General features: G+C 32.5%; 1 protein-coding gene across 2 annotated transcripts in view; it reads right to left on the reverse strand.

Moving 5' to 3' along the window:
- Window positions 1-290: 290 nt before the first annotated feature.
- The window catches only part of LOC134691555 (ectopic P granules protein 5 homolog), a 58316-nt gene continuing 33266 nt past the window's right edge, over window positions 291-25340 (reverse strand). For both annotated transcript variants that reach the window (XM_063552123.1, XM_063552130.1), the window contains 22 exons: window positions 24723-24853; window positions 22958-23039; window positions 22558-22681; window positions 20481-20616; window positions 20023-20194; window positions 19644-19734; window positions 19047-19124; window positions 18537-18679; window positions 18079-18247; window positions 17611-17805; window positions 17125-17256; window positions 16337-16418; window positions 8943-9061; window positions 7785-7977; window positions 6938-7108; window positions 5998-6347; window positions 5246-5403; window positions 4224-4423; window positions 3407-3649; window positions 2819-3038; window positions 2008-2214; window positions 291-1446 (listed from right to left, as the gene is read on the reverse strand). In XM_063552123.1, the coding sequence (XP_063408193.1) occupies window positions 1140-1446; window positions 2008-2214; window positions 2819-3038; window positions 3407-3649; window positions 4224-4423; window positions 5246-5403; window positions 5998-6347; window positions 6938-7108; window positions 7785-7977; window positions 8943-9061; window positions 16337-16418; window positions 17125-17256; window positions 17611-17805; window positions 18079-18247; window positions 18537-18679; window positions 19047-19124; window positions 19644-19734; window positions 20023-20194; window positions 20481-20616; window positions 22558-22681; window positions 22958-23039; window positions 24723-24853 (3703 nt within the window). In that variant the 3' untranslated portion in view covers window positions 291-1139. The remainder of the gene's footprint in view (window positions 1447-2007; window positions 2215-2818; window positions 3039-3406; window positions 3650-4223; window positions 4424-5245; window positions 5404-5997; window positions 6348-6937; window positions 7109-7784; window positions 7978-8942; window positions 9062-16336; window positions 16419-17124; window positions 17257-17610; window positions 17806-18078; window positions 18248-18536; window positions 18680-19046; window positions 19125-19643; window positions 19735-20022; window positions 20195-20480; window positions 20617-22557; window positions 22682-22957; window positions 23040-24722; window positions 24854-25340) is intronic.

Below are 25340 nucleotides of genomic sequence, written 5' to 3' on the forward strand. Positions count from 1 at the left end.
ACGAAGTAACCGTATGAGCGATTTTCATAATATAGATACCAAAAGATGAAGAAATGTCTGAAGTTTAATTGTTTATTTGATTACAATATTATTGATGCTCATTTTAATTTTCTGACGAGATGAACACAAAGAAAAATATTTCTTGACTATTATTCTAACCAAATTAAAATTGTAAAAATTTGCATTTGTGTTTAACTCATCAGATGATGAAAACAAAATTCAAGAAAATTATGACTAAATAAACAATAAAACTTCAGACATTTTTACATCTTTTGGTATCTATTTTATAAAAATCACTAATACAGTTACTTGGTAATATTTTTTGGAAAAATATCGATTTAAGTTGAAATGATAAGACTTTTTTTGAGTGAGAACTCACTTTTGTCCCATGACTATACTTTTATGTTTGTATGTAACAGGTAATATAGTGCTCTATCAATAATGATCAGACACTTATTTAGTTAGAATATTTGAAAGGCAGTGATTTTCTTAATGTTTTTAAGTGTATACCAGAACGTATTAAATTTCTGATGGAAATTAAATTTTGAAAAATTGATGGGCCCCAAGAAATAAATCTGTAACACAAAATAAATCAAAGTCAACTCAGTCTGAAACTGAAATGTTGTTGATTGATTTTGTATTAAAAAAGGATTATATTATCAATGACTTCTGAGAAATGAATACCAAACATAGCCAAATCCTGAGAAAAGAATTACATATATATTCATACAGACAAAAACAATAATTGTATATCTATGTGCCATACCCTTCTCTCATTTAATTCCTTTATTGCACTTTCAGTTGTTAAAAAATACCTTAAAATGGTACAACTAGCCCATAAAGGTTTATCCCTTTATATTACTTTGTCAAATAATCTGAAAATGCTAAATCTATAGGTAGCTAGTATTCATTCAATCTAACATTGTGTTTTTTTTGTTAACGAATTTGTAACAGCATTCTTTAGTAATTGCAATACATGCCTGGACAAACAGGCAGACAGACAACAGTATACCATAAAACAAATGTCTTTCAAAGGTGTAAGGGTTTAAAAAAAAAATCACATATACTGTAATAAAATAAAATGAACAACAACCAAATAACAATTATACATATAAATCAACAGTACAGGTACATATATATTATGAATGGAAATTATGCAAAACTGATAAGAACTTTTTATCACTATAGAATATAGTGCTAAGTCTGCCGAGGAGATCCACTGTATCAGCTAAGTATTTGTCTGGGCTTGTAACAAAGTCACATGACATTTGAATATCTGATTTAAACTGATGATACTGTCTGTTGCTTTTTAATGAATGAAGGAATGTTAGCTGTTGTTTTGAGGAGGAAGTTGATACAGCAGGTTCACCGGGACATCGTAGAAGTGATTCACCAAATATCTGTGCAGACAACATGGCTGCTAAGGCTCGACACACTATCCTGAACCTTCAAAATAAAAGGCATAAGTAAATAAATTTGAAATACAACTCCATTTGATTTAAAAACTGAAATAGTAAATGGCTTAACTGGTTGATTATTCTCTGTCAAGTAAATCACCGTAGTAAAACAAAATAGTTTCAATCAAAAAGTTTTTTATGTAAACTAAACATACTGAAGCTGTCATTTAAACATCCCTTGAAACTAATCTATAATAGAATCGATATATGTGAACAGGCAACTTTTCAGCCATGGCCATGCCTACAAAGGGAAGTGTCAGAATTAAGTTTTAAATGTCGAACCATTAAAGCTTCCAATAAACAATTTTATATGACCAGCAAAAATATTACTATTAATTGGTCTGTATGTTTTTTTCAATGTTGTGCAACTTAATAGACTTTATGCATAATCCAATGGACCAATCGGAGTGAAAATATGTGGCTAGTAATTCTACTCTACATGTTTTTTTCCTAGTTCAAATGGTATTGTATTTCAGGGTTGCATTCTTGGATCCAAGTGTATCATTATCTTGTTGAATTCCATGGTCCAAGTACAGACATTTATACTTACTGTTGTGACATAGGGGACTTTTTACCAAGTCCTATTGCTCCTAGTAATCCAGTCGACAACCTATCTTCTCCATACTGATGTAAGTGAGATATAAGGGTGTTTAACATCTTTATCAACACTTTGTGTGAAGCACCAAAATTCACTTCTTTCAGTACTATATCCACCAATATGGACCACCATAATAACAGCTTACATTCATTGTCAGAGCTACGTAAAAACAAAAATCGCAATAGTTACAGCCATAGAACAGCTTACATTCATTGTCAGAGCTACGTAAAAACAAAAATCGCAATAGTTACAGCCATAGAACAGCTTACATTCATTGTCAGAGCTATGTAAAAACAAAGATCGCAATAGTTACAGCCATAGAACAGCTTACATTCATTGTCAGAGCTATGTAAAAACAAAGATCGCAATAGTTACAGCCATAGAACTACATTAAAGTGTTATTTGCTATTTAAAATTTACACTTCCAGTAAAATGTATTCATTTTTGAGTACAGATTTAAAAATGATAGTTTTAGAAATAAAAAACTGAAATGTCATCTTTCTTTAATATTCACTATTTAGCTTTTGCTTCAAAGTCTTAAACTAAGCTGATAAAACATAAAGAACAAGCTATTTTTCATTGATAGCTTTGCCCAGCTTCCTCATGGGAAAATCCCAGGATAGGTACTGTTTCATTGTGGAGGTTGAAAAAATCATGTCATGTGGCAATTTTTTTATGCAGCTAGCTAGTTTTTCAAACAAGGCAATTACGTTCTGTTCTATTGACTGACTATTAGTTAGGGCTTCACCCCAAGGGTTCATACCTAGGTTTAGCTTTGCCTGTCCAATCTAGAAGTCTTCCCAGTAAAACATTCATCTGTTCTAAAGATTGACACAGTGGTAGGTTCTGTACAATGTAACCATACAACAACAGGTATGATCCTTCTTCCAAAGCTACAGTCAGGTAATCATCAATGTCAAGGTCAGGTACTTGGATTGCTGCCAAAACATGGTCCCATCCACCTCCTGTTTGTTTGTCATGACCTTTAAAAATGTTGTAAATGCAATTAAACTTGTAATTATCTAGGATCAATAAAATTTCCACATTTTAAGTTAAATTCCAATGAGTGGAAATCTTTTGTTTATTTATTTTTTTCAAAAATGGGCGTTGTTGTCATTATTATCGTTTCCCCCAAATGTAAGACTACATTTTATTAATCTGTTTTTTTCTTTTTTAATATACTGGTTAACAGTAACCATTAATTAATTTTCATATGCTGTGGAATCCATGGTTTTTTTTTATATCCTTAAATCCCTAAGATGGACTTATTGCATTGTGAACTACCGAATATTTCAAATGTAAACACACTTCAAAGTTATGGTTATAGCTACAAGTATACAAAAACATTTACCTCCTACAAAATAAGCTTGGATACATTCCTCAATTATCTGAACCATATGTCTATGTGATGCCAGACATCGCGAGGCACTCCTCACACACGGTAACAGTAATATACTACTGGGTGATGACTCTAACCACTGTATTATAGTTGTCACGACAACAGATTGGTTACTAGGGTTACAGTTGTTAAGTAATGACAACACTTCCTTCATGAGATCTAAGCTTTCCTCTTGTTGTATTCTTGAGTCAACTACTGTTAAAATAAATTGTAAACACAGTTATTAAAATTTTGATTCTATTTTGATTCAAATTTTCTTCACAACATCTTTCTCATAGATTAATACAACTAAGACAAATGAAGTTTTAAGAGATATGTAAGAATAACAAGACAACTCCACATCAGCTAAATGACAGAAATCTATAATTCTGTAAAGAAGTACTGTATGTCATCGAAAACAAAAGACCAATTTAAATTATACACTAACGAACCTAAAAGTTGCTTAATAACTACAGGATTTATTAAACAGTGTGGACAAGTACAAGGATCTATTGTTGAAGACTATCTGTTGAATGATAAAGCTTTGCATCATTTGATTGCTGTCTTATTGGCAATACCCCAATCTATTCTTTATGATATGAACACAACTGTCTCTCTTTTCCTAGACAATAAATTCCAGGCGCGGATCCATGGGGGGTGTGTGTTCTGGGGGTTGGAACACCCCTTTTTTTTTGGACGATCAATGCATTTGAATTAGGACATGTTATTGGAACCCCCCCTTTTTAAAATGGCTGGATCCGCCCCTGAATTCATGATTACAAGAACTTACCACTAGCCACAACTGTTTCAATATCAGTCATCAAATTCAAGATTACAGTTGTGATGGATTCCATACTAATTTCATTATCATATGTACACTGGCAGATTAACTGGACATAACTATGGACATAACATTGTCTTTTGATAGCCATATCTGATGTCCAATTAACAGATGACTGGACATTAAAATCAGAGGCAGCTTTCAAAAGCCTGAAAATATACAAATGAAATAGAGTACATGTACTAAACCTTTATATCATGGAGCTACTTGTCAGATTATATGAGGTGGCCTTGAGATCACATGTGTGCCCTGTCCTCCATCACATCATAATGCTAAAGATAAGCAAGCACAATACATTCACATATTTCATGGTTAAATTGAACTCAGTGTAATTTTATAGTCAGTGACATTATCAAAAAGTATTCAGGGTCTGCTAGAGATACTTTTTTTTTCTATTTCTTACCATAGTCTCAATGTGAAGATATATACTTCAAAACTTAATTGATAGGGGTGCCATTGGGGTTCTGTTATCCCACACTTTTTCATATAATTTAAATTTTAAAAATGTATACCTTTTCATATATTGCAAAGGTAAACATTTAACCTTTTCCCATATTGTTTGAGTTTCAGAGCGGAATACCAAAGTGCCAGAAGAGAAAAGTAAGATAAAAACAGCCAGGATCACCAAAAAATATGACAGACAAAGAAGTTAAAGGAACTTTATTGACCTAATCATATACTTCTGATAGTTTTCCCAACCTATTCACATGTTTTCAAGGTTGAAAAAGTTACCTATTCCAGTGGCACATCATATCACCTTGTATGTAGGAAGTGGCCCAATCACCCCAGAGACCATTCTACTATGCAGTATTTGGTGTTATCTTTTCTTCTTGCTTTAGTCTCAAGATGACAGAAGAGAACCTTTCTACAATGAATTATTAAGGTTGAACTTTTTATCTTACCTTAGTCCTAAGGTGGAGCTAAAAGACCTTTCTACAATGAATTATTTTAAAGAAGAACCTTTTTCTTACCTTAGTCCCAAGGTGACAGTGGATGATCTTTCTGCTATGAGGTATTTAGGATCACACATTTGTAGGTACCAGTTGAAGGCATGACGATAATTATCAGATGTTAACTTTATCCAGTTATAATTAATAGCTGATACAATCTTTGGCTCCAAAGCAGGAATCTTAAATAAAGAAAATACATATTATGATTGTACTGTATAAATTAATTCAGTAGCTTAATATAAAGACTAATCTACGTTAATATGACATACATCACAGTTACATTAATTAAGCTTTTAGAAAATGCAGGTCTTTTTTAGAAACTTTGTGAATGAACCTTTGACACTATCAATGATGTCACACACTATGAAAAAAAAATTGCCATGTCATGACATTTAGAAAGTTATATCTCGACTAAAACTTTAACTCAAGATGTGTCTTCTGAAATTTCTCTAAAAATTGAAAAAGTTACTGTAAATTCAGAAATTATTGCAAGGGTTTTTATAAATGTGTAAAATGCGACTGGGTGAGTATCACAATATAAAGAACTTGCATTCTCATATCTCATACAAATACCTGTAAGCAAATTCTCCTGAAATTGCAAAAAATAATCTGACATTTTTGTCCTTGAAAAATAGCTATAATAAATATATGCAATAATCTTTGAATTTACAGTATTGCTCGGAACAACAAATAGGATTTTATTTCCTAATGATATGTAATAATCCAGACTTGATAAAGTAAAGATATAGGTGATAGTTGTCTAGGATAATTACCTCAATATGTTTCTGTTCACCAAAACACTGTATAAGCAGTATGAGTGTGGAAGACAAAGCTAAACTTTCATCTTGGAAGACTTGTTGGTATACTTGTAATATCTCGGCCCAATCTAACTCACATACTATATGTGCCAATAAGTCAAATCCTTCATTGCATTTTAACTCTTTAAACTGAATCATTGACTGTAAGACATAACTGTCGGGTTTTAAGTGTTTCCATGGTAACTGACTGAGGACAGATGTATATACATTAATGATATGTGGTGGTGAAAGTTTATGACATAAAACTCCAGCATAATACATCCAGACCTTTCCTAAGGTGTTTGGTTGATATGGAGGAATCAAATCTACAAACAAACAAACAAAATAATAATGTGGATTCATTATCATTCGTTGGATACCAATTTTCGTGGATTTCGTGGGTACAGCAGAACCACGAAATTAGATGTTCAACGAATACAAACTTTTATATAGGTTTATATATACAGACTTGGCAAAACCACGAAATTAAATATCCAAGAACATCCAAGATTTTCTTAATCCACGAAAATTGGTACCCACGAAAATAAATGAATCCACAGTATAGTGCTTATAACCATAGATATTGAATTTCATATTACATTGAAAAATAGTTGGCTCATAGGTTTCTGAATTAAATATTTTAAGGAGTTGCATACTACAAATGTATAGAAAGTATATTTTTGGAAGGGTATTAATATTAATTTGATTTGATTTGATTAACCCCTAAATACATGAACATGCCTTAAATACCATTTGTATACACAGCAGTCAGTAAGTAAACCCATGAAAAGATAGTGAACAATCACAAAAATGATAGAAAAGACATCTGGTTGGTTGACACTGTGCAAATATATCTGAAGAAAACACAAATTAATTTTATTTCTAGCTTTTTGATTAATTGAAATCCATTTTGTACCTGCAAAACAGGTAAAAACTTGTTCAAAGACTGTCACAGCAGATTCTACCATTTTTGTTCCTGACTCAGCATCTGATTGTATCCATGGTAACAGCTGTGTCTTTTCATTTTGTATTGTCTGTATCCATGGAGCATAAGTATGTACAATAGTCTGCCATACTGTATCTAGAGCTAGAATAAAACATTATTCATAAATTAAACATAATCAAAAAAATATTTACACCCTAAATATTACAGTATATTTTTTGATTTTAGAATATTATAAATATCTAAATTAAAACAAAACCATCAATCATACCACATCTTCTTACTTTTATTACTTACTTTTATTCAATATCTTAAACTTGTCAAAAATGTTATATCAAATAGTTAACATGTTAAACTTAATAAGTTTGGACTCCTACAAACTTACATTCTAATGCAATTAGTTTGTAATGTTATTTTTCATTGGACATTGACATTTTTTGGGGGTAATTATGTATTTCTCAAAAAATATACAAGATAGTCACATTTTGAGCCTCAAAATCTTCTTTTTGTCTATACTGAAACCATACTGAACTTCTCTGAAGCATACGAAAATTAAAAATATGTTTAGTATTCATGTTTGGCATCCAGAGTATACATATGACTTCACATTGTTTAGATGCTTAAGACCATGCAACAGTTTCACACACTAATTCATTTATGGCATTTTTAAGCAAAAATATTTATCAAATGTTATTTTTTTTATATGTGGCATTAGAATGGAAATAACTCCTAAATATGACACCCTTTCTCATGTTATTGTGAAAAGTTGATTTTTTATACAGAATTTTACATTATGATAAATACAATAAATCAGACATACCACTGATTGGATTCATGTCCGACATGTTAGGGAGTATCTTATGCATTAAACAGAGTAGGAGATCACGTATCAGGTCCCTGATCTCATCAATATACCGAGCTAAACAGGGATACAGACCAAATGCACTATTATCTGCTACTAATAAGCGACTCTGTAGGAAAAAATCTCCTAGTTGGTGCAACACAGTTCTAATCTAAAATAATAATCTTGCTTTTAATATGGTGTATTACAGACATCAAATGGATTAGTAAAATATCAAATACAATTAGTATCAATCTAAAATGTCTCAATGTGTTTTTTATTATACTTTCCAGAGTTGGGCAAGTCATTGCTATGTAAAGTCAAATCTTGTTTTTAACAGATTGTGTAATTAATGTAGTATCACATTTCAACATGTGATACAAGGTTTAATGATGTTTTACCTATGTACTTGAAGTAAATTTGTGAACTAGTAAGTGTTCTTATAGTAACTCATCAATGATATTGTTTGTTTAAAATTATAGTAAAATTTATACCCTGATGTGCTCTTATATGTTCTGTGTTTGCATTCGATTACTTTTAACATTCTAAATTATTATTACGTTTCTGCATTTATATTTTAATTGGTTTTTTTTTAATGAATTTTCAAAAAAAGAAAAGTATGACCTAGAAATCTGCAACTTGCTGTGATATCTGATCATTACCTGTAGAATTTGTTGTTTAAAATTAATGAGAAGACTTTGACAAAACCACAAAGTCAAATATATGTGTATCATTAAATTCAACTTACCTGATCGATGGATCAATGGATTTACCTTTCTTGATCATTGGATGAATGAATTTGAATAGCCTTATCAATGGACCAATGAATTTGAATAGCCTTATCAATGGACCAATGAATTTGAATAGCCTCATCAATGGACCAATGAATTTGAATAGTCTTATCAATGGACCAATGAATTTGAATAGCTTATCAATGGACCAATGAATTTGAATAGCCTTATCAATGGACCAATGAATTTGAATAGCCTTATCAATGGACCAATGAATTTCAATAGCCTTATCAATGGACCAATGAATTTGAATAGCCTTATCAATGGACCAATGAATTTGAATAGCCTTATCAATGGACCAATGAATTTGAATAGCCTTATCAATGGACCAATGAAATTAACTAACCTGATCAATTGACAATACTGTCATTTTCTGTGTTTCATTACTTCCCTCTTCATTTACTTCAAATATACATTTGTTCAGGATCTGCCAACAGTTCTCATGTAATGCCTGGTCAACAGAACCTGGTAATAGTAAAGTACTGTGAGAGATTCTTGTAAAGATAACTAGTCACTAACATCAAATTGACATTCACTATATTTCATTTACATTTAATTAGTTATTACAGTGTCGGTTTTTTTTTTTTTTTTTTTTTTTTTAACTTAGATCGATATAAGCATATCTTTGTTCATTTTGTTAACTAATGTAGAATTCTTTTATAATCATAACTAACTACCACATAGATAATGAAGTATGTAATCTATAAAATCTTTAAAAAAATGATGAAAGTTTATGATTTACATTAGTTCTAAATATAAATGTAGAAAAAATTGAGGAAGTAGTGAAGGGAGGTAAGGCAATTTTGGATATTTTTAAATACACTACCAAATGTCTTATGTTCTACATAAGTCTGTGATTTAAGTGTTAACAGATAAGTCTTTAAAAAAGTATGATTCATTATACTCTTATTTTCTAAATAGATATAAAACATTAAAAACCATCTATACTGATAATATTTATGTTCATAGTGCAAAAGGATAATATTTATGTTTATAGTACAAAATTATAATATTTATGTTCATAGTACAAAAACTAATTTCAACATAAGCTTAACCTTCACTAAACAAGAATATGTCCATAGTACGCAGATGCTTCACTCCCACTATCATTTTCTATGTGCAGTGGACCATGAAAATGGGGTAAAATCTCTAATTTGGGATTGAAAATAGGAAAATTCATATCATAGGAAACATGTGTACTAAGTTTCAAGTTGATTGGACTTCAACTTCATCAAAAACTTCTTTGACCAAAAGCTTTAACCTGAAGTGGGACAGACGGACAGACTAACAGACGAACAGATGAAGAACGAACAGATGCACAGACCAGAAAACATAATGCCCATAAATGGGGCATGTCGGAAAATACGCGAAGTACTAACATTACGTTATGGTAACGTTGTTACCATAACGCTATACTGTGTGACGTTATATTATATGCATTAGCTATCACAACGATTAAACGTATAGAAAACACAACGCATGATTTACTTAGATTATTCAACATTTAATGGTGCCGTGACCAGGATATATATGGATTCAAAGCTGAAGTCAGTTCGTGCTGGACACAAAGGAGCCGTCACGAAGCTACTTGTGAAATTCGACGATTTAAAGTCAAAAACAGACACAGAAGTTGACGAAGTGAAAGCCCTTGATGATGCCGTCACGCAGAAACAGAAAACATTGATTGACCTGAATAACAGACTTTTGGAACAGACATCGGAGGAAAATCTGGAGCAGGAAATCACCGACTCAGATGAGTATATGTACGAACTTGATTGTAAAATTAGACAAATTCGGAAATTTATTAAGTCCTTTGAAACAAGTACTATAATTTCGCATGATATTGTTGGTCCTTCAACGAGCAGACTTAACCCAGACGCATATAATTTCACACCCGAAGCTAGAGTTGATATGAACACATGTGCAATAGATTCTATCAACCAACAGTATTCAATGCACGCCCCTGCAGTTCATACCCGTCCGTCAGAGAATGTCATGTTTCAAGTCCCGTCAGAACCGAGATCTTCAAAATCTAATTACCATAGGCTTCCAAAGTTAGACTTACCCTATTTTAATGGAGATATTCTCAAATGGCAGACATTTTGGGATTGTTTCGAGTCATCCATACACTTCAACGACACATTAACTTCAATCCAAAAGTTTAATTATCTGAAAGCCCAGCTAGAGGGAAGCGCCGCGCAAACAGTAGAGGGATTCGCTTTGACAAATGGTAACTACGAAACCGCAGTCAACCTTCTCAGAGATCGGTTCGGACAACCTAGCAAACTGATACATGCTTACATGAAAGCACTCATGAATTTACCCGCACCGACAAATGATGCTTTTAGTTTAAGGTCTTACGGAGACAGATTAGAATCATACGTACGAGGATTAGAGTCACTTGGTCAAACATCAGAGATGTATGGTTCGCTTTTGGTACCTGTAGTTTTGGACAAGTTACCGATTGACGTAAGAAAATCTATTGCAAGAGAACACGGGAGAGATAATTTGATGTTGCAAAATCTACGAAAATCAATAACTAAAGAGATTGAAATACTTGAGGCAGGACAGGGAGTCATGGAACCGGACAGATTGCACACCACAGCATTTTTCACAGGTACACAACCAAGATCACACAATAAAGGTAAATTAACTGACACACGGAAGAAGGTAAATACGCATACATGTATTTTTTGTTCAGGTCAGCACTATCCAACGGAGTGCTCTGAAGTAACAGACGCAAACGCTAGAAATCAAATAGTAAAACAGAAACAACTATGTTTTAACTGTTTAGGGTCACACCGGGTGGCCGCATGTAAGTCTACAAAACGGTGTAAAAATTGTAATGGAATGCATCATACAAGCATATGTAAAGGGAAAGAGGTCATTACAGATAAGAAGCAGGAGCCGAAAATACAGCAGACAGCTATCAACGTGGTTGAAACATCAGACACAACTAGTGTATTGCATGCATCACAAGTAAGTCCCGACATTCTCCTAAAAACAGCAACTGCACCAGTTATATATAACGACGTAAAAACAGAATGTAACATCTTATTTGACGAAGGAGCGCAACGTTCCTTCATCACTCAGAAATTAGCCGATAAACTTGAAATTAAAACAACGGGGAAAGTCAGCATTCAACTGTCTGCGTTCGGAGATTTATCTCAGAAAGTTCGTAACTTGGAAACTGCAACAATACAATTACAGACCGACACGGGAGAAAATGTGCGTATAAACACACTCATTGTGCCGGAAATTGCCGTCCCGATTCATAACAGTATTTCACATACTACAAAGAGCTTGCCACATTTGAGAGGACTTAAACTTGCACATTCTGTACACAGTGGAGAGCGTTTTGAGATCGACCTACTAATAGGCGCGGATTATTACTGGGAAATTATTGAGGACAAAATCATAAGAGGAAAAGGACCCACCGCTGTACAGTCAAAGATAGGATATCTGTTATCAGGACCAACTATTGGAAATATCAGCCAGCATTCAAGATCTACAGTTCTTTTAAACGTCATTTCATCCCATCAATTGGAGGAGACAGAGATTGAAAAGTTTTGGACACTTGAGTCAATAGGAATCAATACATGTGAAAACAAGGAGAACACCAACTATTTACAGACATACCAGAACACAGCTATTGATTACGAGAATGGAAAATACACAGCAAAGTTGCCTTGGAAAGTTGACCACCCAGATTTGCCTTCAAATATGGCCATTGCTAAAGGTAGGACCGATAATATAATTAGACGTCTAAACCGGGAACCGCACTTGCTACAAAAATACAGTGAAATAATCAATGAACAAGAAAAGAGAGGATTTATAGAGAGGGTTCCAGATACGGAAGATGATAACAACAATCATATGATTCACTACATTCCTCACCATCCTGTTAAAAAAGATTCCGAGACTACCCCTATTCGTATAGTGTACGACTGTAGTTGTAAACCACAGCAAGATTTAGCCAGCTTAAATGATTGCTTAATGTCAACACCACCAAATCTAAATGACTTGACGAAAATATTAATGCGATTCAGAATCGGAAAATATGGTATCAGTACAGATATTGAAAAGGCATTTTTACAGATAGGACTTGACAAGAAGGATCGTGACGCTACACGTTTCTTTTGGCTAGCTGACCCCGACGACCCACGTAGCAATCTTACAACTTACAGGTTTAAATCGATATTGTTTGGCGCAACATGCTCACCATTTATTTTAAATGCCACTCTACTTAAGCACTTGGACGAAAATGAAAATAGTATAACACAAACGATGAAAAGGGACTTATATGTAGACAATATTCTGTCAAGCGTTGAGACTTATGACGAAGCCATTGCATATTTCAAGGATGCGAGAAATGTCATGTCAAAGGGAGGATTCAATTTGCGATCTTGGAGCTCAAACTGCAGTGATTTAACTGAAATTGCAAAAAACGAAAATTTAGCCGAAAAGAACATAACGGTAAAAATACTAGGAATGATATGGAACACTGAAAAAGATACAATTTCTTTTCATAAAGTTAATGTAACAGATATTAAGGAACCAAACATAACAAAACGTGAAATACTGAGTCAATCATCTCGAATCTACGATCCTATGGGATTACTTTCGCCAGTGTCCGTTAGGGCCAAAATCTTAATGCAAGACCTCTGGAAAGACAAACTTGAGTGGGATGAACCACTACCGTTAAACGTACAACAACAGTGGATGGAATTAGCTAGAGACTTAGAATTTTCAACAAACACAGAGTTACCGAGACAGATTTTAACTAAGAGTACAGATGAACCAAAACAGTTACATGTTTTCGTTGATGCCAGCCAGAAAGCCTACGGATCAGCTGTTTATGTTACAAATGGACAGCAGTCAACATTAGTATTTGCTAAGAGCCGTGTTGCACCTATAAAGACGTTGACATTACCACAATTAGAACTAATGGCCGCTGTGATAGGAGCTAGAATTGCAACACACGTAAAATCAGCTTTATCAATAAACAAAGTCACGTATTGGTCGGACAGTCAAATAGTTTTACACTGGTTAACAACGACTAAACATTTGAAAAAATTCCTTCACAACAGAATTACAGAAATTAAATCTTTAACACAGGATTCAGAGTGGAAATATTGTCCAACGAATGACAACCCTGCAGACCTATTGACAAGAGGGATCAGCGCTTCACAACTAGCAGATGCTAAACTGTGGTTTAATGGACCGGAATGGATCAATTGTTCAAAATCTTGGCCGCAGTGGACACCTAACACATGCATTCTTTTAACGAATATAGATCAAGAGGAGAACGTTACAAATACAATTGAAGGGAATAATACACATGGCATTCATTGCATACTGGATATTATGAGATACAGTACATTAACAAAGATACTACGTGTTAGTTCGTGGATTTACCGATTCATAGTGAATTGCCGCAAATCACGCTCACAGAGAATACAGAGCAAATTCATCACATGCGAGGAACTACAAGCTGCAACAGAAAAATGGATAATAAGTGCTCAGAGGATTTCATTTGATAAAGAAATCAGGACTTTGAAGTCGCAATCGAACACACCCAATACTTTAGTTCGACAATTACGACTATATATAGACGAGAAAGAAATTATTCGTTGCCGCGGGAGAATTCATAATGCTCCAATTAGTGAAAATTCAAGATTTCCGTGTTTATTACCAAATAATTATCATTTCACTGAATTGCTTATATCGGAAGTTCATAAGAATTTAAAACATTCAGGAGTATTAGCCACAGTCACCGAGATTCGCCAAAATTATTGGATACCTAAAATACGTCAACAAGTGAAAAAAGTTCTTCGTAAATGCGTCACTTGTCGTAAAGTAACCGGAAAACCGTACAGTGCGCCAGATCCTCCACCTCTACCAAAGACAAGATTAATGGAAGCACCACCGTTTACCGTCACAGGTGTTGATTTTACTGGAGCGTTATATGTTAAAGACAATAACGGACAAGGGAGCAAAGTATTCATATGCTTATTTACATGTGCGTCAACGCGCGCAGTGCATTTAGAGGTCGTCACAGATCTTAGAGAAAGATCTTTTTTACAAGCGTTCAGAAGATTTACGAGCCGCAAGTCTTTGCCGAGAGTGATGATATCTGACAATGCGTCAACATACATGGCCGCATCCGAGACTTTAGAGAGACTAACCAAATCTGAAACCTTAAATGATGCGTTATCCGTCTGTGGAACGACTTGGAAATTCATAATAAAACGAGCTCCCTGGTATGGTGGTTGGTGGGAGCGCTTGATAGGACTAACAAAAATGTGCTTACGAAAAGTTCTTGGAAGATCGTACATTACATTGGAGGATTTACAAACAATAGTCACCGAAATTGAAGCCGTGTTGAACGATCGGCCTTTAACGTATGTATCCACCGACATCGAGGATCAGGAACCTTTGACACCATCGCACCTGCTTTATGGGAGAAGGATTACAACTACACCGTATCCACGACAAGACATCGACGAAAATACAAGTTTCACAGACAGAAGCGACATTTCTAAACGTGCTGAACTACAAACTTTCGTAATTGACCAATTTTGGTCACGATGGAAATCAGAATATCTTACGTCGCTACGTGAATACCACACCCGAACAGGAGATAACGACCAGACAATTAAAGTGGGAGATGTTGTTCAAATCCATGAAGACAAGTATCCAAGAAACAAATGGACAATTGGAGTCGTTGATTCTTTAATAACTGGAAATGATGGACTTACAAGAGCAGCCGAAGTGAGAACAAAATCCGGACGCTTTTCACGACCGATCGTCAAATTATATCCCTTAGAGATATGTGACAATATCCACCCAAAGGAAACACGTGAAACTCAACAACCGGGAACTAGTAACATACAAAGACGATTACCGTTTCGTGAAGCCGCCGTGTGTGCCAGGAGAAACATCCACGAATGGACCAAGAAATAACTTTAATTGTGTTTATTTAAGGTTAAGGAAGTAAATTATTTTATTTGAGATGGACATTAATTTTAAATATTTATTTATCTATATTGTGAATTTACATTTTTTAATATTTTCATATAAAATTTTCACTTTTGTCGGCCCCCAGAATGTCGGAAAATACGCGAAGTACTAACATTATACAATTATTGACTTTTGATGAGGTTGATACAATGATTTATCAACCCCAGAGATGTGATATTCACCAATACTTTGTTGCCGGAAACATGTAACTGTCGTCTGTGAGATCGAAACGATTTTATGTCGAGAGCGCTGATTGGTTGATATTTATTCGGTCGTCCAATTGAAAACCATTTTATATATACATCCCTTAAATAGCTAACAAGAATTTCCCGTTTCTATATTTAGGTACACGGACGCTGTTCCAAATCTTATATTAACCTCTCGTGATTTTTGCCGCGGTGAATATAATGTTTTATCAAAGAGGATTTCCTATGCTTTTAGCCAATGCGAAAACAGAAAATTTATAGTCATATAATAATACGTTATGGTAACGTTGTTACCATAACGCTATACTGTGTGACGTTATATTATATGCATTAGCTATCACAACGATTAAACGATTAAACGTATAGAAAACACAACGCATGATTTACTTAGATTATTCAACAGGGCATAATAAAACAAGGAAGTAAATGCAGAGTGATATTGTTGGCAGGATATATTGTTAACTGATATATGCTTCTGGATAAGCTTTAATTGCAATTATTTATTACTGACCTTTAAGTATGAGACCCAGGAGATCATTCAGATTACATGGGAAATGGAAGTTCAACAAAGACTTCAAGTGACTACAGTATAGCTGAAATAAAATCACAATAATTAAGTGATTGTTTTTTTTTTTACATATCTATTCTCATTGAGCAGAATTAAGGCATATTTTCTTCTGTAACACTATTTTGTAACTCTAGTAATATAAGATAAGATCACTGAACTTCAAACATGATTTCAATGCAGTTGTGGAGTTATTAACATGTAGCAAACATTTTGCCCATACTTGTGATAGGAGTCACCTTGAGCTTCAAACATTTTTTAAAAATAAATTTTTCATTTCAGTTGCGTAGTGGTCAGAACTTTTGTGCAATGTCCACTGTGATGAAGAATTATCAAATATTATACCAGTGATTTTGTTTTTATGTCATGTGCATGTAATGTTTTTATATAACAAATTTATACATCACATCCTTTCTTTTTTCATTTTGTTTTATTTGCTTTTTGTTTTTCAGCTTGAAGACATAATTTTGTCATGTTACCAAGACACCAACGTTTTTTTTTATTTACTCATTTAAAGTGAAATTAAGAATTAAATAATATGGACTGACTGTAATAATTATTCTGTCTATTTGAAATAACCTAAAAAAAAATGAGTTTTGAGAAAACTTTTGAATAACCCATTGGTTCAGTGTGCACCACATATTTTATGTTATTTCTTCATAGACAGAAAAAAATAATACAATCATTCCTTAATTGTTTATAACCAAATATGCTTTTTTATGAAGAAAACTTACTGCAAAGACCAAGCTGTGAGGTTTGTCTGGGTCTATACCACAGCTGTATAGGGCTATACCCAAAACGTCTATCAGTCGCTTCATCTCTATTTGAGCAGGATTGATGGTGGACAACCATAATGGTATGTCGAACTAAAAATAGATATTTATAATAGATAATACAGCAATTCAGAGTTGACATAATCATTTTACGTGCACTTTGTACAGAAATGCTTTCCACAGGGTTCTTTATTAACTTCAAGAAAGTTTACTAAAAGCAGTTACATATATAATACTTGTTTTTTGTCAGTTTATTGATCGTTAAACAATAAACTTGCTATAGTTACCGGAACTTACCAGGCATAAAATTTTGAACCCAAGACTCATGTTTCATCTAAAAAAAACTCATTAGTAACACTTGAATCACAAAAAATTAAAAAGGCAGTTGCTTTCCTTTTTGATCTTTATTCAAGTTTGTAAAATTCATCAGTAAAATAACAACTTTACCTTAGTTAGAAGAACAAAGACAAGATCAGGATTATCTCTCTTTAGAATCTGTACCAGTTTTTCATACATTGTCACATAGATCCTAGGACTATTTAGAGGTATAAAATGTGGTGATATAAGACCAGCAAGGCGTGGAGAGTCCAATGAAAATTGAAGAATGTTCTCTGTCTGTGAAGGGTCTTTTTGCATAAACTCCTGAAAAATGAAAACCATTCTTATAAGTCATCAAAAGAGAACTAAACATCTCCTTTTATTTAATATAGAAAACAACAGCACAACCTGCAGTTAAAAATTTTGCTGGTACAAAATGTATTTTTTCTGATAAATGTACTAAAGTTAAGTCACATAATAAATGTCTGCTTTTCATCAAAAATATCTTTCCAAGCTAAGTGGCCACAGTTAAACATTGCATACAGAGTCAAACTAATACGAAAGTCTACACTTAAATAAGATATTGTTTCTACCTACCATTCCTAGTAAGTCTATACAAGATGAGTAAAACTGTCTTGCTGGTGGATAGAATTGTATATCGTCGTTGATAGACTCAGCTAACTGGAAAAACAGGGTGCAGACAGTATCGTTCAATCTAGAGACTTGTATGTCATCTTTTGAAGATCTAAACAGCTTTACTAGCATACTGAAACCAAAATTATGTCAATGTTTTTTTCATAGTTAAATACTGAAATCATATTTTTGAGGCAATAAGCTAAATTTAAAAATTGTGAATTTTGTTGAAACAATACCAGATTGAGATAAAAAGATACACCAAATTATAACATTTCTTAAAAGTATTGAGTGAAACTAACTTGACTCTAGTCTACATGAATGTGAATAATTGTCAAATAGTTTTAAATTGGTGGAATATGAAAATATGTATTTGAAAGAATTCAACAAAATTTATCAGTATGTAAATAGAAAAGTCTTACGTTAATGCATTTTCCATGTGTACTACAGCCACACAAATATTAACAGGTGGTGGGTTTTGTCCTTCTATCAACAACTGTTTGTATTCTGCACGGTTCTCATCTATTTGTCGCTGTACATTCTCATCTCTGGCTTTTTCTCTGATCTATTGAGAATTAATGTTAATATATTTTAAAATATCTCATAAGATCTATTTCCACTCATTTCTCTAATTACTGTAGACGTTAAGCAACCAACAATCAATCAATCAATCAATCTAATTACTGTAAATTCATAATTTATGTTAATGTCTTTGGTTTTATTAAATAAACTGAAGAATTGTTAATGCAAAGATGCTTTTCTCAAACATCAAAACAAAATAAGTACTAACAATTTAAATATCTGTATTATTTCAGTGCATAGATATCACCTATTTATTATGTTTTATAATTCATCCGGGAAAATAATACTGAACATTTAGAATACATTAGTAACATTGACAGAGTCACACTTAATTTGACTCATAGACTTACGTTTACATTAATGACAGCTGGATTTGAACACTTGTGTAGTGGGTTTATATGACTTTTACATTCTGTCGTCACTTTCACCTGAAATGAAATATGAACTGGAGGTTTTATTGTTTTGCTAAAATTCATCAACTGACAGATTAGAATCATGGTTAACATTTCAAAGCTTATCTTATTACTGCTCAAACAATACAATTAGCTGAACTCTCTTCTTAAAAAATGTACACCAGTATCCCAAACCACTATTAAATAGACCTTTGGATCACTGGTATATATTTTATATATCATTGAGAACAATTATTTTTATCTATGCATCTGTCTTTCATACTCTTATTTTCTGAAAACTATTAAACAATTTGCAAATAGAATGTATAATTTATCACCACAAGATTATTCAAAATTCTGATGTTCAGGAGATATATCTCTGGAACAGTAGCTGCCATGGTGTCTAGTATTTACAATAAATCAAAGAGGGATATTCCTAATAACCTTGTCTTCTGCCTACCCATCTGCTTACCATTTATTTCTGATAACTGTGTTCTGTGGAGGAACAAAGTTGCCATTATATGACCCCTTCCCACTTATTTGATAATAACATACCTGTTTTTGGTTATTGTAGTGTAATTTGGGTAACAAAGTACAAAAGTCATCATCTATGGCAACTTGGTGGTTACATCGACTGTGAAATGATCTGAAACAAACAATACGTAAAGTTATCTGCTGTCTGTATTTACATACGGTCATAAAATAAAAGTTTTCAAAATTAAAACAAACATCATCTATACCTGACCAAACCAATTATGCGAGGCACTGCTATATCATTTTGCACTAAAAGAGGAAAAGTTTGTTTTTATTTTGATATAAAATTTCAAGGGGAAATCATTGTATGATATCTACTTATATAGTTTCTCATGCATTTAAATGGTGACATAAGACCCAACAGGTTATGGGAACTATTTTTGTAAGCTGTTATAATTACTTGGCATATTCCTTAATGACATTCAGATCCGATTTGAGTACATGTAGAATAGTAGATTTGTCCTCTAATACAGTGGTGCTTATATCTGGAACTGGTGGTTTGACTGGCTGAAGGGGAGGTAATTCTGCTGGTAATTCTGCTTTTTTCAATGCAGACAGAATACCATCTGCTCCTACAATAACATAGTAAAAATAAAATATTTAAGTTTTGTTTGTCTTTGTAGTTTCAATTTCATAACTTTTTTTATATAATATAAAAATATATATGAATACCCCAAGTTTGTATATTTTTTTTATTACAGTACGAAGGCTGAGCTATGTCAAGACTGAGGACAAAATATCTAAGCATTTAACATTACTAATATTCTTACTAAAAAGCAACAATAATGAAACTGACTTTCATTCTTCTTCATAATTTCTGTTTCTAAAATGACACCTTTAATGTAAAAATAACTTTACCATGTTTGATATGATCTGTATGATGTAAGTAGGATTTTCTAGGTGAGCCAGGTTCTGCTGAGTGATACCATTCACTTGCCGTCTGTGATAACTCATATATAATTCTATCAATATCTACATACTCAAACCATAAATTCTGTAATATAGGACATAACAACAATTAGTGTAAAACATCTTCATTTTCCATCAGTCTTGTTAATCAGTTAGTTATCAATAATGTTAATCATTTAGTTATCAATAATGTTAATAATTTAGTTATCAATAATGTTAATCATTTAGTTATCAATAATGTTAATCAGTTAGTTATCAATAATGTTAATCAGTTAGTTATCAATAATGTTAATCATTTAGTTATCAATAATGTTAATCATTTAGTTATCAATAATTGTTAATCATTTAGTTATCAATAATTGTTAATCATTTAGTCATCAATAATGTTAATCATTTAGTTATCAATAATGTTAATCAGTTAGTTATCAATAATGTTAATCAGTTAGTTATCAATAATGTTAATCATTTAGTTATCAATAATGTTAATCATTTAGTTATCAATAATTGTTAATCATTTAGTTATCAATAATTGTTAATCATTTAGTCATCAATAATGTTAATCATTTAGTTATCAATAATGTTAATCATTTAGTTATCAATAACTTTAATCATTTAGTTATTAATAATGTTAATCAATTAGTTATCAATAATGTTAATCATTTAGTTATCAATAATATTAATCATTTAGTTATCAATAATTGTTATTTTGAAGAAGTTGATTAATGTGGAAACTTGACCAACTCACTCAAAAATGAGTTCATATTTATATTTGTAAATGAAAGACAGATTAAGTATAATAAATCTAATAAAGTCTGTAAAATAAATGTCAGTTCTATTTCTATGTTCTAAGTTCAGAGATAAAAAAAGAAGGTTTTACCTCCTCTCCACAGACCAATAATTGATATTATCCCTATTTTTTGCATTTTTTATTTGATCTTTTTTTGTAATAATTTTCATATCATTCTACTCGCTTGAGATTGAAAATTATTGCTAGAAACTAAACATGCATGTGGCGTTGCTAACGAAATTAACATGAAATTGACAACGTCGTCATAGGTAAAATAGCGATAAAAAGATTATCATTGTTCATCTCAACTCGACTGCCTTTCTCGCTTTCGACGTCCCGGCTCAAGCTAGAGAATCAACCTCATTGAGATGATCACCGATAATATATAAGTATTGGTATAGAAACACTGTATTTGTATGCTTATCTTTAATTCTTTATTCACATTTTATAAAATAAAACAATTTCCTTGTAGCTATTAAATATTGATAGAGTGGGGTGCTCATTTTCGCCATATCTTTCCATGTTTACTTCAGATTAAGTTCAGGTCTTTATGTTTTTCAAGCATACTGATATTTCTATATGTAGATAACTTCAAATGATAAATATTCTTAGCTTAATAACGTGTTTGTTTTGACTAAAATCATCTGAAAAGTTAGATTAAAGGGTGTTTGAAATTTCCTATTTTTTTATCAACGGGGGACACATATTCGCCGTTTTTACATATCTATTTAAAACCAAATAACTGCAGCTTTAAACAATATTTATCAAATAAATTTCATTATAGATGAATAGCAGACATTTGAAAGGTGTAAAAAACTGAAATTTAGGGCAATCAGTCAAAGAATTACTAAGGAATGCTTCTTTGAAATCATTTTTGTCATTCAGGAAATTGGCTGAAAATTGTTTACCGTTTTTTCGGTCCTTTGCTGTAAGTGCCGAAATTTAGTCTCATTTTCAAAAATAATCACATTTGTTATAAAAATACAATTTAAGGGCATATTTCTTCCATTTCAACCATCCTTTGAAATTTTTACACCTCAAAATCATGAAACTGCGAAATTGTGTCCACGGCGAATATGAGCGCCCAACTCTACATGTAGTAAAAAGATAAATACATGTTACTCAGACAAATGTGTAAATAAAACAAATAAATAATAAGAGCCACTTTATCAACAATGTCAAATGATCCCTTTATATTGTATATTTAATTTCATGAAATATTTCAATTCAATCACTTACAGTTTGATTTTGAAACATTTGAAGTAACTTTCCAGTATCATATTGTACAGGTAGAGCAGGGATGTACAACTTAGCATCATGGAGGAAAGGTTCATCTACCCACAGTTGATAGGTCTGGTAGAGTCTATTGAAAGAAATCATTCAGCTTTTTAAAAATACATACATGTTTATGTGTTCTCTATCAAGTTCTTCTAAATTATTTGACAATTTGAATCATAATCATCTGTGCATACTTGGAAAATCAAACAGTTGCTTTTAAAGTAACAGGAAAAAAATTAAAAGAAAAAATACAAAAGGAGAAGTGGGTAATACATCAACGAGACAGCAACTAAACAACACAAATAACCAAAAGACGTCAACTTACAGTCTTCCATAATAATCAGGAACTTACGTTACTTACCTTGCTAAATTTAAATGAAATTCCTTCTTTGGTACATATTTAAAATTTTCAATATTGTTACTCTGATCATCAGCATTACTTTCTAAAAATAAAAAAAATAAAAATATGACACAGGATCATACAAGTTAAATATTATCAACAATTATAATCAACTACCTGTCCAACTATACACTTAAGGGTTAGCAACTGTGTATTTTATACAAACATAAATATTTATCTTTTTGTCATTTTATGATTGTTAAAAATTTTATTATGTTTTCTATCTAATTTGTTAATTGCCAAGATTTTTTTTTAAAACACCAATAGTTTACCTGATATTCCAGTGGAATAGTCCATATGTAAATTGATTGCTTCACGCCTGATATTGCAGTGGGATAGTTCATACGTACATTGATTGCTTAATACCTGATATTGCAGTGGGATAGTCCATATGTAAATTGATTGCTTCATACCTGATATTGCAGTGGGAAGTCCATATGTAAATTGATTGCTTCATACCTGATATTGCAGTGGGATAGTCCATATGTAAATTGATTGCTTCATACCTGATATTGCAGTGGGATAGTTCATATGTAAATTGATTGCTTCATACCTGATATTGCAGTGGGATAGTCCATATGTAAATTGATTGCTTCATACCTGATATTGCAGTGGGATAGTTCATATGTAAATTGATTGCTTCATACCTGATATTCCAGTGGGATAGTCCATATGTAAATTGATTGCTTCATATCGATATTGCAGTGGGATAGTCCATATGTAAATTGATTGCTTCATACCTGATATTGCAGTGGGATAGTCCATATGTAAATTGATTGCTTCATACCTGATATTGCAGTGGGGTAGTTCATATGTAAATTGATTGCTTCATACCTGATATTGCAGTGGGATAGTTCATACGTACATTGATTGCTTCATACCTGATATTGCAGTGGGATAGTTCATACGTACATTGATTGCTTAATACCTGATATTGCAGTGGGATAGTCCATATGTAAATTGATTGCTTCATACCTGATATTGCAGTGGGATAGTCCATATGTAAATTGATTGCTTCATACCTGATATTGCAGTGGGATAGTTCATATGTAAATTGATTGCTTCATACCTGATATTGCAGTGGGATAGTTCATATGTAAATTGATTGCTTCATACCTGATATTGCAGTGGGATAGTCCATATGTAAATTGATTGCTTCATACCTGATATTGCAGTGGGATAGTTCATATGTAAATTGATTGCTTCATACCTGATATTCCAGTGGGATAGTCCATATGTAAATTGATTGCTTCATATCGATATTGCAGTGGGATAGTCCATATGTAAATTGATTGCTTCATACCTGATATTGCAGTGGGATAGTCCATATGTAAATTGATTGCTTCATACCTGATATTGCAGTGGGATAGTTCATATGTAAATTGATTGCTTCATACCTGATATTGCAGTGGGATAGTCCATATGTAAATTGATTGCTTCATACCTGATATTGCAGTGGGATAGTTCATACGTACATTGATTGCTTAATACCTGATATTGCAGTGGGATAGTCCATATGTAAATTGATTGCTTCATACCTGATATTGCAGTGGGATAGTCCATATGTAAATTGATTGCTTCATACCTGATATTGCAGTGGGATAGTCCATATGTAAATTGCTTGCTTCATACCTGATATTGCAGTGGAATAGTTCATATGTAAATTGATTGCTTAATACCTGATATTGCAGTGGGATAGTCCATATGTAAACTGATTGCTTCATACCTGATATTGCAGTGGGATAGTCCATATGTAAATTGATTGCTTCATTAAATCTTTTCTTTATTTTCTTCAATGTTCCAGAATGTCCTGATACTTCAAACATTTTTTCTCCAACACTAGCCCTGTGCTGATTACTGAGAAAAAAATAAATTACAATTTTCATTGGAATCTTGTAGTGAAGAAAAGTAATCATAAGCAACTATTGAAGAGAACTTATAGATATTTACATGATACATATACCTAACAAGTGACAAAAAATAAAAATATGACACATAATATGCTTTTGAAAAAAAACCAGCAAAAGGAAGTTGGATCAACCATTATAGTGTCATCCGCAAACAGGCAGTCTCTCTAAAATTTCAACACTTATCTATGTCTAACACAGACAAGACAAGACACTTATCTATGTCTAACACAGACAAGACACTCATATTTGTCTAACACAGACAAGACAAGACACTCATCTATGTCTAACACAGACAAGACAAGACACTCATCTATGTCTAACACAGACAAGACAAGACACTAATCTATGTCTAACACAGACAAGACACTCATCTATGTATAACACAGACAAACAAGACACTTATCTATGTCTAACACAGACAAGACACTCATCTA

This window comes from Mytilus trossulus, chromosome 1, assembly GCF_036588685.1.
Source record: "Mytilus trossulus isolate FHL-02 chromosome 1, PNRI_Mtr1.1.1.hap1, whole genome shotgun sequence".
In the NCBI taxonomy this organism is placed as follows: domain Eukaryota; kingdom Metazoa; phylum Mollusca; class Bivalvia; order Mytilida; family Mytilidae; genus Mytilus; species Mytilus trossulus.